Source organism: Glossina fuscipes, unplaced genomic scaffold, assembly GCF_014805625.2.
Source record: "Glossina fuscipes isolate IAEA_lab_2018 unplaced genomic scaffold, Yale_Gfus_2 113, whole genome shotgun sequence".
NCBI lineage: Eukaryota > Metazoa > Arthropoda > Insecta > Diptera > Glossinidae > Glossina > Glossina fuscipes.
Window position 1 is genome coordinate 2689735 of NW_023998456.1, and position 15063 is coordinate 2704797.

A 15063-nucleotide genomic window follows, 5' to 3' on the forward strand; every position below is an offset into this window, starting at 1 on the left:
CTGGTAGAGTTTTTTGAATAAAATCCGAAAGCTTTCGACGCTAGTGCTTTAAAACTTTAGCCTTTGAATTTATTCTCCGACTAAATTAATAATAATAATAAAATTTTGCGCCTTTAGACATGGCTATAACACGGTGCATTTTCCGTTGATTTGCATTATTTCAGGATAACTTATAACACGATTTGAATACGATGCGAATGTTATACCAAAGTTTTTTGTTCCTTTATGGCCAACCCCTCAGTGGACATCCCCTATGCATGCGGGCACGGCGGTCATCAGGAAGAGTTAATGGGAGAGGGAGGTGGGGGGAGGGAGCAGCGTTTGTGAGAAAATGAATGGTTCGTCGTGAAAATGAAGACATCGAGGATGGTGGGAAAGACCGCTGCTCACAGGTTGTTCCAAAAGTGGCTAGTACGGTTAATGAACGACAAATCGGAATAGTGTGTTGTGGGGTATGCAGGTAACTCAGCGCTATAATTCAGCTGAGAAAGCCGTGTAGTCCTGTTAAAGGACTTAATTGTGAAACAAATTTCTTTTAACCTTGAACGGCGTAAATGTGGATTAAGACTTCTGTCTCAAGTTCAGAGACTGTGAGCTTCCTAACAACAGACGACCCGATGGGCGGAGTAAGTCAGCGGTGCTAAAGTGAATTAGAGTCTTATGGTGATCAAAGATATTGATCCGAGGCAAGCTTGCGCTTTTTAAGAATAGGCACGATAAATCTAGTGAAAGCCCATTCTTTGAGGATGCATGCTTATGTATTTATATCATATTTTATAAATAAATTTACAAATTATGGTGAAAAAGCGCCGTATAACTAGATCATATACACCTCTAGCTGTTATAAGTAGGAAGTAATGTTTTGGGGTTAAAAGGTTAAGCATGGAATTGGGTATAACGTTGGATATCAAATTAAATCATGATGTATCAAGGTTATTGATAACCCCAATGAATTTAAACGAGGACGAAAGACAATTTTTACTGGCTTGCAAAAAACAATTCAACGCCGCGTCATAAAAATTTCATATGTATATAATTTATTTATATTTAATCGAGCGGTATTGTTGCTTACGCTTATCTTCCACTTCGGCTACTTTTTTAGCAATTGTTAAGGGTCTTTCTTCGTCCTTACCTTGGTCTTGCCGGCTGCTTTTTCAGTTAAACTATTTTAAATATAATCTTGTAAATGAAATATTTTACAGTTACAGTTGCAGTTCTTTTTCGAAAAGACGACTTTTTAGAGCCAGTGCCAATGAAGAGAGTGTCTAAAGAATATCTGTAATGTCATGTGTGAAAGAGAGAGAGAGAGAGAGAGAGAGAGAGAGAGAGTAGAGAGCGCACGTTTCCAGTAGTAATTATGACCATAGTGACTTCCTAAAGATTAAGTCTTTTCTATCAAAGGAATGAGAAGTCATTTTTCTACATATACTGATGTATTCTACATGCGAATATGTCTTCACTGAAATTATGTGAAGGAACAGCCTAAACCAGTTGAGGAATGAACAACCAAAATAGGAGCTGCGTCAGTTCACTTAATTGGTTTAAAAAAATTCAACAGCAAGCTAAGTCCCATATGAAAAACCACTCGAACGGCTGTACTAACAATACTGAAGATATCGAGAAGGAACGTTTTAAAGTTTTATGTATGGAAGGCAATCAATTCACCCAAGAAGATCTTGAGAATAGACGTAACTCATAGCTTAAAGTCAACGCGGCAGATGTTCTTCTTTCGCCTCCGCAATGTCAATTACATTTAATAACAATTGTTTAAGAATCGAAACAATTAATTAATTGGGAGATTGCCAAAGTAAGCATAATAGAATGCAAAATGTAAACGCTATACACCACATATATATATGAAACTGTTTGATCGAAATTTACATGCCACAACATAATAAAGTGTAACATCAATAAGGTTAGGTTTCAAGCTGCGCTTTTTTCCCCTTTTTTTTATAAAAAAAGGAACAGACAGGAACGTCGAACGTAATGGTTACTGTGTGCAGTGTATGAAGACGGTAAACGTTTCTATGTAATACATGGTGAGTGAAGACCGCCCTGGTAATGTCATTACGACTATGGCAATTGGCAACTGCTGCTGAGGCTTTATGGCTGTCAAGAGCAGCAACAGTTGTAATAAAGCTAACATAACAGGACAATAAGATAAGGAAAGAGCTAAAATTTCTGGAACATACAAACGTAAGTACCCACACACAAAGACAAATGAATTTATTGAGGTAAATATATAATATGGTTATGTCATGTCGTTGGTAAGATGAGGCGAGTCCTCTCACTCACATGAAGACGACTCACACCTCAGTTTAAGTGAATTTATTGAACTTAATTTATTGATATGCGAGCATTTTGTTATCCCTTCGTAAATTTGCTATTGTCAATGCGAAGGCAAATGAACGCGATCACCGCCATCACCGCCATCACCGCCACCACCAACATCGTCAAGTATAGTGTCATTTGAACTAACTGTCGGCAATAACTTTTGTTTAAACGAACGTCACTGGACTTTGGCTGGCTTATTGATACGCTTTGCGAGTCGCCGAGTATGTTAAGGAGGACCTCAACGTTTACAACGCTTAAAAGCTTAAAAGTAAAGTAAAAATTCATGGCGAATATTGAATTTGTAAAGACGATTTTTTATTTGGCGAATTTATGAATCTCATAACAGCATATTTTATTAGTCACTGAAGGACAACACAAGCGAGACAAAAATATCACAACTTAGATGGTAACGAAATCACGCACATACATGCACCCACACACAGCATATTACAAACATAAAAATCAATAACAATAATAATAACAACAAGAACAAATGAATGAAACGTCTGACTAAATTATATCGTCGACAAATTGCAGACGACATCGTACGGTACGCACTTGTACGCTTTTCGGGATATTTTGCATAATTTTTGTGTTTTTATGTGACTGGAGAAACACACAGCATACACGAACAAAAGAATATCAGCGTAAACAACTTCGTCTTTCAGTTTTGACCATATTCCAAACATGTACGGAATGAATTGAATTTAATAACGAAATCGGCGTAGCATACAAATTATTTTATTTTATTCTTTCGCAAAGAAGTCTTGAGAATAAATTTCGTATCCTTTGTATTATATAAAAATTAAGAAAATTAAGTCTTTAGGGAAGAGAATCGTAACGTTTTATAGATCAACATACCTTCCTTTAATTAACATTATTCGATTTGACCTTATAGGCCATCGATTCTCTATTCTCTTCTTAACTATGAGCCGATGATAAATTCTATCCGCTTCGACTAACACACAAACACACATTGCAAACAATCATGTGGCGATCGAATAAACGCGGATGGAGGTTCTAACTTGTCATTATACCCTACAGCCCTTGCGGGGCAGGGTGTATTAACTTTATGGGAATGTATGCAACACCCACAAGGACTTGACATAGCCGCGCCTTTTATCATGCCGATAGATGCAAAATGACTTATTGCATCGATGTAAACTCGTCTGTTCTTTCGTCTGTCCGTCGCGCTTGTAGTCCTGTGTTCAATCTATGGGTCTATAGACAATTTTCTAAATATTTTTGATGAAATGCGTTACATCGACCTATTCTGACCTAACGATGAACATTATTGAGAAACATTCGAATTGGACCACTTTTTTGCTCATTTGCCATATAACGCTTTACTTTCAAAAGTCCTAACGCGAGCGAATATAAGACATTATGAATAACTTTATTAAGCAAAGTGGTGCGGTACTTAATGATCAGGTGTGGCGGACTATAATGTTTTCACGTTCACAAATCGTTCGGAACGGAAAACTTTTTCAATCACTACCCATATAGATATTTAATGGTGAGCCGTGATCCAGTATAGCATTTTCCCTTGTAGTGAGATGTGGAGGCAAAAAATTTTCTTCTTGAAAAAGATGAAAATAATTTTAAGCTCATGCTGGGAAGGTTTACTCCACTCGCTCTATTCCCTGGACCTGTTTCCTTCTGAGTACCACTGCTACCAAATGTTCCGCAGACTATTTCGTTTCGGAACCCCAAAGTGAGCATCCATAATCTATCCAATAAATTGCAAAAAATTACCGACAATAAATATACATATTTCGTTTTTAATACAAGCTTTTTATAATAAATATAATTTAATATAGAGCAATTTCATCAAAAAAGAGCAGTAATTGATTTGTACACCTATTACTTCGCTCTAGATGGCTACGTTTCATGTTCAAAACTTGGCCTTCTTATTATATGAATTATTTATTTATTTATGTTGCTATATCTTTCTTCCTCCTCTTGCAAGGATACGTCACTGTAAAAACCAAACATAAGTCAATAATGTTACCTTAATTTAAAATAATGATTTTATCACATAGAACCACACAAAGCTCACTTAACATAACTGTTACCAAAGAAAAGAGAAATTTAATCAACAGCCAATGCTTAACAATACAAAAGAGAGATTTGGTTGAGTAAAAAAGAGATTATTTCTTAATAATAGAGAGTAAATATCCGTTAAACAATTTTATGTGAAAAAGAGATAGCAATTTAAAATGGCCGCATGGAACAATGTAACGGAGCGAGAAAGAAAGAAAAAGAGACAAAAAGAGAGAGAGAGAGAGAGAGTGAGCAAGTGAATTTTTAAATTTTTACAAATTCTCGCAAACGCACACACATGCAAGCAATTTTAGTGAGATATAGATAATTTAGCTGTTAGTTTAGTAGCACGTTAATAAAGTTGTACACCAGACATGCAGCAAAATAATACAATATCTCTACTTGAATTGAGATACAAATGCATCAGATCAATCAGACAAGCAAGACGCTCAAGACGTTCCTACGGATACATATATATATATATATATTTTTTTTTTTTGCAACATAAAATTAAAATTCAAGTGCCTTTTTAATAAGTAAAATAAAGAAATTATAGGAAGGTATAAAAAGAAAAACAAAATACTTTAGAGAGCTTCTTTTCAATTTTAAGATTTGAAATACTCCTGTTTTCACATCTCCGAAAGACAAATAAGTAATTGTGCACACAAACAAAAATTAAGTAAAGAATTTAATGGAAGTAAAAAGAAGAAAAATGTAGCGGGCAGAAAGAATATATACAACAACAGTAAAAACAACAACAAAAAACAACAATCACGCTCTCAATTTAGACGAAATTAATAGAAGAGAGAACGTGAAAATAACAAACATACGTTACTTTACGCTACTTAATACTTTTTGTTTTTCATTGTTTTTTTTTTTTTTTTGTTAAAATATAAAAATAAGAGTGTAAGTATAAAACAAAAAAAAAGTAACATCAATAATAACAATAACAACGTGACATATATATATGAAAACTGATTATTGAGAAAATATATGCAAATATTTATACCAAACATATGCAAATTTTAAACAACAAGATTTATGTGCAAATCATGTAAAAACATGGAAAATTGTTTAAGGTGTAAGTTTTGTTAAATTAATAAATAAAAAAAAAAAAACAAGCAAAACAAACGACATTTAAAGAAAATCGAAAGAAAAAATGGTTGTGCCAACAATGGATAGCTTACCGCGTGTTCCAGATACTCACGGTGATGTGATCGACGAGAAATTATTCTGCGATTTATATATACGCACAACCTGGGTAGATGCCCAAGTTGCTTTGAATCAAATCGAAAAGGTATGTAAACATAACAAATCGATTACTCAACTTGTTAGGAATTTTCAATAAAGATAATCTGCACATAAGATTTATTGTAGATTTCTTTTGAAGTAAGTAGAGTCTTACGGTTGAGATTAAATTGTTAGCGCATTCCTTCAATCAACGAATAAAAACAATACAAAAATTACGCAAGAAAAAGAAAGTGCATTTTTGAGAAAGCGTTGAGGACCGGGAATTTAAAAAAAAAAAAAATCGACAAAAATGAAGAAATTATTTCAATTTATAGAAAGGTACCAAACATCTTCGATAATTGATTATTAATAATTAACGTACGACAGGGTTAAAGAAAACTGCACCTCTGGGCTGAGAGGCGCGCATAATATTTGCCTAAGCCACTCTATCTCTTAGTGGTTCAAACGGAGCTGAGTGTCGGCGTTGAAGTGAGAGTAAAATTTTATGCTAATTGCCGCCGTTCCATGTAATTTCGACTTATTTACGGCACTACTACAACAATTTTCATCATTACACGTGTCATCTTCAAATGAACTTTTTGCCAATTAAACAAAAAAAAAAAAAAATCATATAATCAAATAAATCTCGACAGAAGTCGAAAAGAAATTTGTCAATATGTAAAAAGTCGAGAATTAATTGTTTTTTGTCTGTTAATTACAGTTTTTAAAATTATTTCCTTTTCCATTTGCAACCATTTATATGTGGCTTTAAAGCCTTATATTGCTTAAGGTTAAAGACATATATCAGTCTGAATGGCCGAGTAGACCGAAAAAATCTCGACTAACAACACAATGATCGTAGTTTCTAATCTTAAGTGCGGTATAGTTTTCGGAAAAGCCAAAAATACTTGAATGCTAGCCCTTTAAAATTTTACTATTAAAAATTATTTCTTTGGCTAAATTAATAAGAACATATAATAATATAATAATAATAATAAAAGCATATATAGCAGTGTTGTTTTCGCTTCATTTTTAAGATTTATATCTGCGAGGTTCCCAATAACGGACATCATACGTCTTATCCTTCGGTAATCAAAGTGAAATTTTCCATATTTAAGTCAAATATGAGAATGGCTTTCCATAGATGCACAGTTCTTTTAAAATTTTTTTTTTCTACTTACAAGCGATCTTTAAGAAGTAAAATTTTTCAAAAATATGTATGTAAAAAAGACATATATTTTATAAAAGACAGGAGGACAGGAGAAGAGGGACGAAACATGTCACGGTAAAATATCTAGGTCAACTGTATCTTCACAATTCGGTCTAAGGAGCAAATTTTCAATAATCTCATTTCCAGGGCCGTATATAAAAATCGCGAAATGCGGGTATTAATTTTGGATATTCGCAGAGGGCTTAGAACTGCGATCAGTTTCTAATACATGCAGATAGTATATAGAGAATGGACGTGTAGACTTTGTATTCAATTGAAGCTTAAAAAGACTCTTGAAGGCAAGGGAAAGGCTATTCAGCTTAAGCCATATTTGCAATAAGTCCACCACCAAGCACTAATACAAAGTTTCACATTATTGGCGTAATAGTGACATGAACTTTTAGGCGTCCCTAAAGAGTGTGTACTAAATTTTAAATCTGCATCTATTAAAGAAATTTTGTAAAGTTTTTGTTATAGAAAATTAATAAAATTTTTGTTATAGTTTCCAACAATAATACTAAAAAATATATTTATGAACGAACCACAACCGTTTTCATAGTTTAGTTGTAAATGATATCAAATGTTGCATAGGTATGCTACAACTTAAATTTCTATAAGATTTCAAAATGCACAAAAATGTACAGATAAAGGAACGAATGCGAACATTACGATGAAGGATTCGAAGCAGATTACAAGAAAACTTTCGAAAGCAAAATTATTTCATATCATAATAATATTTTAAGAGGAAATTAAAGTGAATGAAAATAGGCGTAATAATTTTAACTAAATATGCAATAGTAATGATGACAACAACAATAATAATAACAATAATAATACTCGTTAAGTACTAATTGAAAAGAAAAAGTTCTATAGCAACACATACATGTGTGGAATTTCATTTTTACCATTCATTCATCGGCTCATTGCGCATTTATTACACTTTTTATTTTTCTTTTTTTTTTTTACTGTTAGATATGCGTTAAAACACGTAACAGAAATATTTAAAATTCGTTTGACAGAAATATAAAATAAATTACAACAAATAAAACGATTCAATGCTTACAGTGGTGATGTCTTAATAACTTTATGGCTGCTTGGTTGTTGTCGTTGTTTTTTTTTTTTTTTTTTTACTTACCTACATATATATTAATTAAAATATAATTATATATATATATATATATATATATATGTATAAATTTTATTCAGAGTTACATTTCGTGGTTTACGTTTAATTGAGTCATTAAAATAAATCGTTTGCGGTTTGACAGCTTTTTTTTATACTATTGCTTACCTTCTAAACAGAGAAAAAAAGAAATAAAATCGAAACAACCGCGATACCACCAACATACTTACAACAACAACAACAAGAACAATAACCAACAACGAAGTATAATAACTTAGCAATCAACAATGTTTTGTTGTGAGTTTATAGAGTAGGAAAAAGCAGACAGACGACCCCCACTCCCAAAAACCCAAACAAATAACAACAATAACAACGGGCAAAACAGTAAAAAGTCTGAACCGCAACAGAAAAAAAAAAAGAGAAATAAGCATGATTTTTATAAACGACCGCATTCAGACACTGGCTTTTCAGATACACGTACACGTACACGTACATTAACGTGCGAGTAGTGAGTGAGTGACATAGCAGCAGCAGCGCACGGCAGCAGCACTACCACCACCAGAAGCAGCAACGCAATGCCAGCAAGCAGATCAATCCATAATAGCGATCAATTGATTACTTGCCAAAACTCTTGGTTTTTGCTTTTATGCTACAGCAATGACGATGACGATGTGGCATGGAACTGCAGATGTTACACAGCCGACACACATTACAAGAATACACCGTAAAAAAATATTTGAACGACAGAGAGATCACTTTTTTATGTTCTTTCTTTGATTTCAAAACAAATTAAGGTTAAGAGCAGAAGAAAACTTTCTTGTTTTTGTTTTTTGCTTTTTTTTTTTTGATCCCTTTCTATTTAAATGCGCCCACTCTTCCATAATTTTTTTTGTCTTTTTTTTGAGATCATATACAAGTTTTCTTTGAAGGCATTGATTTGGTAATATGCATGAGATGATCGGTTATTTTCATTTTATTTTATTTTTCTTTCATTGTAATGTACGATTTACGTGAAGGAACACACACGCTATACGGATACATACGTACATATATACTCGCATATACTCGCAGACACACAGAAACGCGCTCTTATGCAAGCATACACATTCAAAAATAATGAAGACATTAAAAACTCACAAAACGAACGAACACACACAGTCAGTTAATTCTGTGGAACATTAGGTGCATCTTACGTCGGACCAATTGACCGACCGACCGATCGACCGGCCAACCAACAGCCACCAACACACAAGCATCAACATTAACATCATCAACAACACTGACAACAACATTACTTAAGACCCTAAAGCGAAACTTCATTATTTTCATAATGATAATGACGACGATGATTTCATTTTACTTTACAACTTACTTTTCTGAAAACCTTGGTGAAGAACAAATATCCAACTGACAGGAAGAGAGACAGAGAGAGAGAGAGAGAGAGAGAGAGACGCAGGGCGACAGCTCGGTTTTCAACATACAAGAAAAATAAAGTCATTATACAAATACACGTACATATCTACAGATGTGCACGAATGTGTGCATGCGCTATTATTGACTTCTTTTTAGATGGTGTGTCCGTGCGCTCGATGATAACCCAGCAAACCTTTTTTTACCACATTTTCCGGTTTTTAAATATGAATTTCAGTTTTCCGATACGTAAAGAATATCGAATATGCTTGGATACGATCGCTACTTCATTTCATTTATTCATTATCAAAAAGAGAATAGAAGATAAGTGAACATACAAGTGAGCTAGATGGCTGTATATGTAATCATCTTCTTCCATAAATTCTGCAATCATCAGTCCTACCAGCAACAAAATGTACATTGTGAGTTTAGCAATGTGGTTAATTTTTTCTTCGAAACGTATTCAAAGAATCTTCGAAGGATTTCAAACTCCGTAATGGTAATGTTAGAAAAACGTGTTATTAATAGGAAAGGGTTTCTATTCGATCTACAGAACTGCAGTCGTTGTATTAAAAAGCTTGGGGATCGAAATTGAATGACTTTTTAGAGGTAGATGGAGGAACCTCAATTTTAAATAATTAACAACGGAAAGTTTTAAGGACGCACGAACGACGGAAAAGACATGGCTTCAAACTTCGTCGTTATAAGCAACGCTTATTATTCGCTTAAAAATACTTTGAAGCCTATCTAAGTCAACGCAATAGTTAATATACGTCATAAGGACTGAACACGCAAGGGTGTGTTTAACTTGTAGAGGCACATATAGATTTAGATTGTACAGTTTTCGGAGCGTAAGTCAAGGTTTTTAGAAAGTATAATCCAAAGAGAAATTTCTTCAAATGCAAACTGTTTTGATAAAATTTATCTTTTCAGCTGAAGGTAGTGGTAAAGCAAAAGCTCTGATAATTGTGAAAACATTGGATTTAAGCAGAAATTGAATTATTGATGGAAACGTCTTTCTATTTTGTCCCAATTTGTCCCAAGTTCTGTGAAGAACCCCAGAAAAAAAAGGCCAAAAAGACGCTAATGTAAATTTTGTAAACTGCGCAAGATTTCTGAAAGTCGAGTGTACTAGGGATTTAATACAAACGAATATAATCACCGAAATATGAGAAAAGCAGTAACACTTGACTTGATAATGCTATCCAAGTATATAGATCAGAGGTGCATAATATTTGCAAATTTCACCATTTAATTGACTTAAGGTATATTTCAAAAGTGATGTTATTTAAATTAGAAAAAAAATGTGCCGAATATTGGAAAAACGACATCGTTATCCATCGTATTTATATCTACCACTCAAGTGTTTTTATTTGATAATAATATCGACAGGACTGTCTAAGCCGTTGTGAAGTTCGCGATATTTTATTTAGAGTTGATAAACGTGATTTATCGCGTTCTAGTCGGGAGAATGCATACCGCAGACAATACAAAGGCAGACGGACAGACGAACATAGTTAAATCAACTCATTACGAGCTCCTCTGTTTAAATTGGTAACGAGACTACGACAGAATGTTTGCAAAATCTACAAAGCAGAAAGCTTGATTACTTCAACCCCTTTTCAATAAAAATTCAGTCTACCAAAAATTTCAATTTTTTTTACGACTGCATCGTTACACGGCGGTTATTATACTTTGGCGGTTGTCCAGAGGATCTTGATAAGTTTTAATATAATCATTATAAATGCAATTTATTGATTTCATTAATCAAAAAATACACATTCAATGTAGTTATGTATATAAAACAATTTTCATATGTATATGTGTAAGAAATTTTATCCACATTCGAGCCAGACACGTACATCAGTAAAAATAAACAAACGAGGAGAGCAGAGACAAACGAAACCAAACCAATGAAAAAAAAATATTGGCGAATAACCGGAAGAAGATTATTTAACATTACTTAATGTCTACCATATAGACCATGTGACAGTCAGTATCATCATTCAATATAGCGAATGCATATATATTTACGCATGTAAGTAAACACATGCTATACTTAGCGGTTAATGCAGAAAATAAAAGCAAACAAGAAAGTTTTGAATGGAAATCGAAACGAAAAGTAGAATAACATGTAGTCGTAGAATTTATAATAAAAACAAAATTGCCAAAACGATCAAAGAGAAAGAGAAAAATACGAAGGTAGAGATATAAGGAGAGATGGCGCGAAATGCAAGTGTGTGTGTACTGTCAAAGACTACGTGTGTGTTTGCGAATAACACATAATTCGTTCGTAAACGTTTTTACTCTGAATTGAGTTATAAAGTTGTTTGCTTCTCGTATCAGAGATCTATAAACTTTTGCAATAAACGTGGCAGATGGATCAATCTGTTGCTAAACGAAAGCCATTAAAGCATTTACACGAATTCTTAATTCTAATAAACTTAACCTTAATTAAAGATCCAACTTCCTTACACCTGCCGTACGAAGAAAATTTGATAAAATCTACGTAGCAAAGATTGTGGAGATGCAGCGTCCGATATGCGCACGATGTAACTATCCTAGCAGAGAACATGCAGGACCTGCCAATCGTCTACCGGTCAAGCTGTAAATGATCAAAGTAACAAGTTTGGTTTGAACCTAAATGTCGGCAAAATCAAATTTTTGATCGTATGTCGAACGAAAACCCCATTTTCAAATGTCACTCTATCAATTAACCAAAATATAGAAAGGGCTTCCAATTTTGTGTAGCTTGGATCCATATTGCACGGAGGCCGGAAGAAGAATAGAAATGGCTACACCATCGTAAATGAAATATTAGAAAATTCTAGGAAGCCGAGCTTCACAAAATGCTCTTGTATCGGCCAGAATTGTGGGGAGTAAAAATCAGTACAGTGAACAAACTGAAAGTCTTCGAGATGAGATCGTATTTGCCATGCTGAAGTCTCGAGAAGAATAAACTTTGAGCGTGAGCTATTAAAGTGTAATAAAAAACGAAAAGGTGCGCATTTTGGCCCCATGTCACGGGGAGAAAGATATGAACTCGTGCACTTAATAGTGCAAGAAAGCATCGAAGGGCGTGTAACTCACTTTCTCCGTTAAACAAAGCCACCGTTCCCTTCCAAATTGCCTTGCGTTTTCTTGTCGTCAAATTATTTTGGAATGTCGGCAAAAAAACTATCTTTCTTATCTAAATTTTATTGAAAGCATTTTACTCTCTTATTCTTACGGGTTCAAGGGTTTACAGCAGTTTTTTGATAATCTAAAAATTATTTAATAATATAGTAGCTTTATAGTATAGTTTTAGATAACGCAGACAGTAATAGACATTTTCGATGCTACAGGTTAGAACCATTTCCCATTACATCTTATTTAAATATTAAGCTTTTTTTAAACGTCCGATTAAGTTTGCGTAAGGCGCATAAACTCCCTAAGAAGGTATGAGGATAACAAAGGTGCGCTAAAACGCACCTTTCATTTTGCAAAAGTGATTGCATGTACGCAACAGCGGAGGATTAAACCAGTATAAGACCCCAACAATTAAGAATCGCTAGTAAAAGCCATTTTATGAAAGCAGAAACGAAAACAATTTTGATCCTAGCAATTATATGAAAATGATTTTTCGGCCGCTGTTCCGAAGATTTACTAAAGATTTATGGGAGATTTTTATCAGGTCGAAGCTTAGCGTTGACACGCTGACCTAAAAACTTGTCTAAAAACTTCAATAGAAAACGTGAATTTTACCAAAATATTCAATTTTTAGCAAATCCTTTAGCCCAATTTCCCTTCAAATACGTGTGAAATTCATTATGGGGTTTGCTAACTTCAAAGTTGCTTTTCGTTGTTGCTTTCAGAAAATTGTTTCCACCAGCGATTCGTAGTTATTGAGTGCTAGACTAGCGTGATTTCATCTACTGTTCGCTCTGTCCACTGTTGCGAACGCGAATTTCCTAGCTACGGGCCTTGGGAGATTGTTCACACAAGACTCTTCTGCAGCATTTTTGCAAATTTTTGTTGCAATTATGACTTTTTTTACTGCTCCTGAATCGTCTTTCTAGCTGTTGCTTTCTAGATTACTCTGCTTTGTAGACTTGGAGGATCGTCGCAGGTACTCAAAATGTAATCGAAAACCTGCAGTAATAATGTTTAATAACTTGGAATGTAATCCACAATTAACGTGAAATGTACCTCCTTTATGTGCACTCGCATCCACAGATTTTTTTAATCTCTTAATTTTCTGTTCTTTCTACAATAAAAGACCTCCCCAGATTCCCGCTTTAGTTCGTTAACAAAAAAAAAAGTTGTTTTTCTATTTCTTATTGCCAATACTCTTTCAAAGTAAAAAATATATTCAATTCTTAATTTTCTACATGTGTGTATAAAAAGCAAGATGTCGCCAACTGAGAGTTGCCATAGCAAACTTTCGAGAGTTGTAAAAAATAATTAACTTACGTAATTCTTCACAAACTTTGTTAGAGTTACTAATGGATTTTATTTCCCTCGATCTAAAACTTTTCGAATATAGATATACGATGAGTCAGACAAAGTATTATTGAAAAAAAAAAGCAAGAAAATCGGAAATTTTTTCTAAAATGATGCGAACGGTCCTCTTACTTTCTCTCTCTCTCTCTCTCTCTCTCTCTCTCTCTCTCTCTCTCTCCCTCTCTTTCGAAAAGAAAACAAACTTTGGAAAACACACATGCACACAAGCAGTCCTGGATTGTTAATATCGCGCCGCTCAAATATTTTTGAAACGTTAAAGGAATTCAAATATTTCGTTTAACTAAAGTAATTGACTCGCCGCCGATAAAACACATGCAAAGAACACAAGATTTTTCGTATGGTTTTCATTTAGGATTAATAGAAGGCATCACTATTTCGAGAATTATATAATAAATTATTTAAATAGAAATGTCGTTTTTATACTCTACACAATTTGTGGTACAGGGTATATTAAGTTTGTCCGGACGTATGTCACATGCAGACCCACCTTTTATTATACCGATATAGGCACGTATGTCTCTCTGTCCGTCTGATGATTGTTTATGTAATTTTGTGTTCAAGACGCACGTCGCAATTTTTGCGACTGACGTGCTTTGGCCCGGAGACAAACGCCCACTTTTTCGACCACATTACATTTAATGTTGTATTTTGAAAAGTCGTTATATGAAAAATATTGCAATTTTCAAAATTTCTCTACACAACTTGTTCTGTAATAGTATTCACTCTAAATTGGTATGGAAAATTTGATCTGGTTGGATAGAAAACCTATGTAAGGTATTTCTTCTTTTTTTTTCAAATTGTATTATTAACAGAGCATGCAAATATTTGCCAAATAAATCTATTTCATATCCCGACATAGCAAAGAATAATTTTGCTCACAGGTAAACTGATTTTGAATTTTTTTAATATGTAAAATGAGAACTATTTTAGAATTCGTTAATCTTTTAAGCAAAGTCAATGAGCTATACTTTGGGCATCACTGACTAATAGCATAACAATTACATGTGTATTTATGAAGCATATGGTATTCTGTGCTGATATTTGAGAGAGATGTTGAAAACTTCTGTTGGCGATTCTCTCTCCTATATCATGTGTATGCACATGCCTTCTATGTGTATAAACGTATGTAAAAAGCCAAACATCTCAGTATTATTGTTGTTAAATTTTTCTTCGGTATTTTTTGTTGTACGTGGCTTTAGAATATGCCACC

General features: G+C 33.8%; 1 protein-coding gene across 1 annotated transcript in view; it reads left to right on the plus strand.

Moving 5' to 3' along the window:
* Positions 1-5345: 5345 nt before the first annotated feature.
* LOC119639719 (protein patched) overlaps positions 5346-15063 on the plus strand; it is a 30748-nt gene continuing 21030 nt past the window's right edge. Inside the window, exon 1 of the mRNA XM_038037332.1 lies at positions 5346-5674. Coding sequence (XP_037893260.1) covers positions 5537-5674 — 138 coding nt within the window. The 5' untranslated portion in view covers positions 5346-5536. The remainder of the gene's footprint in view (positions 5675-15063) is intronic.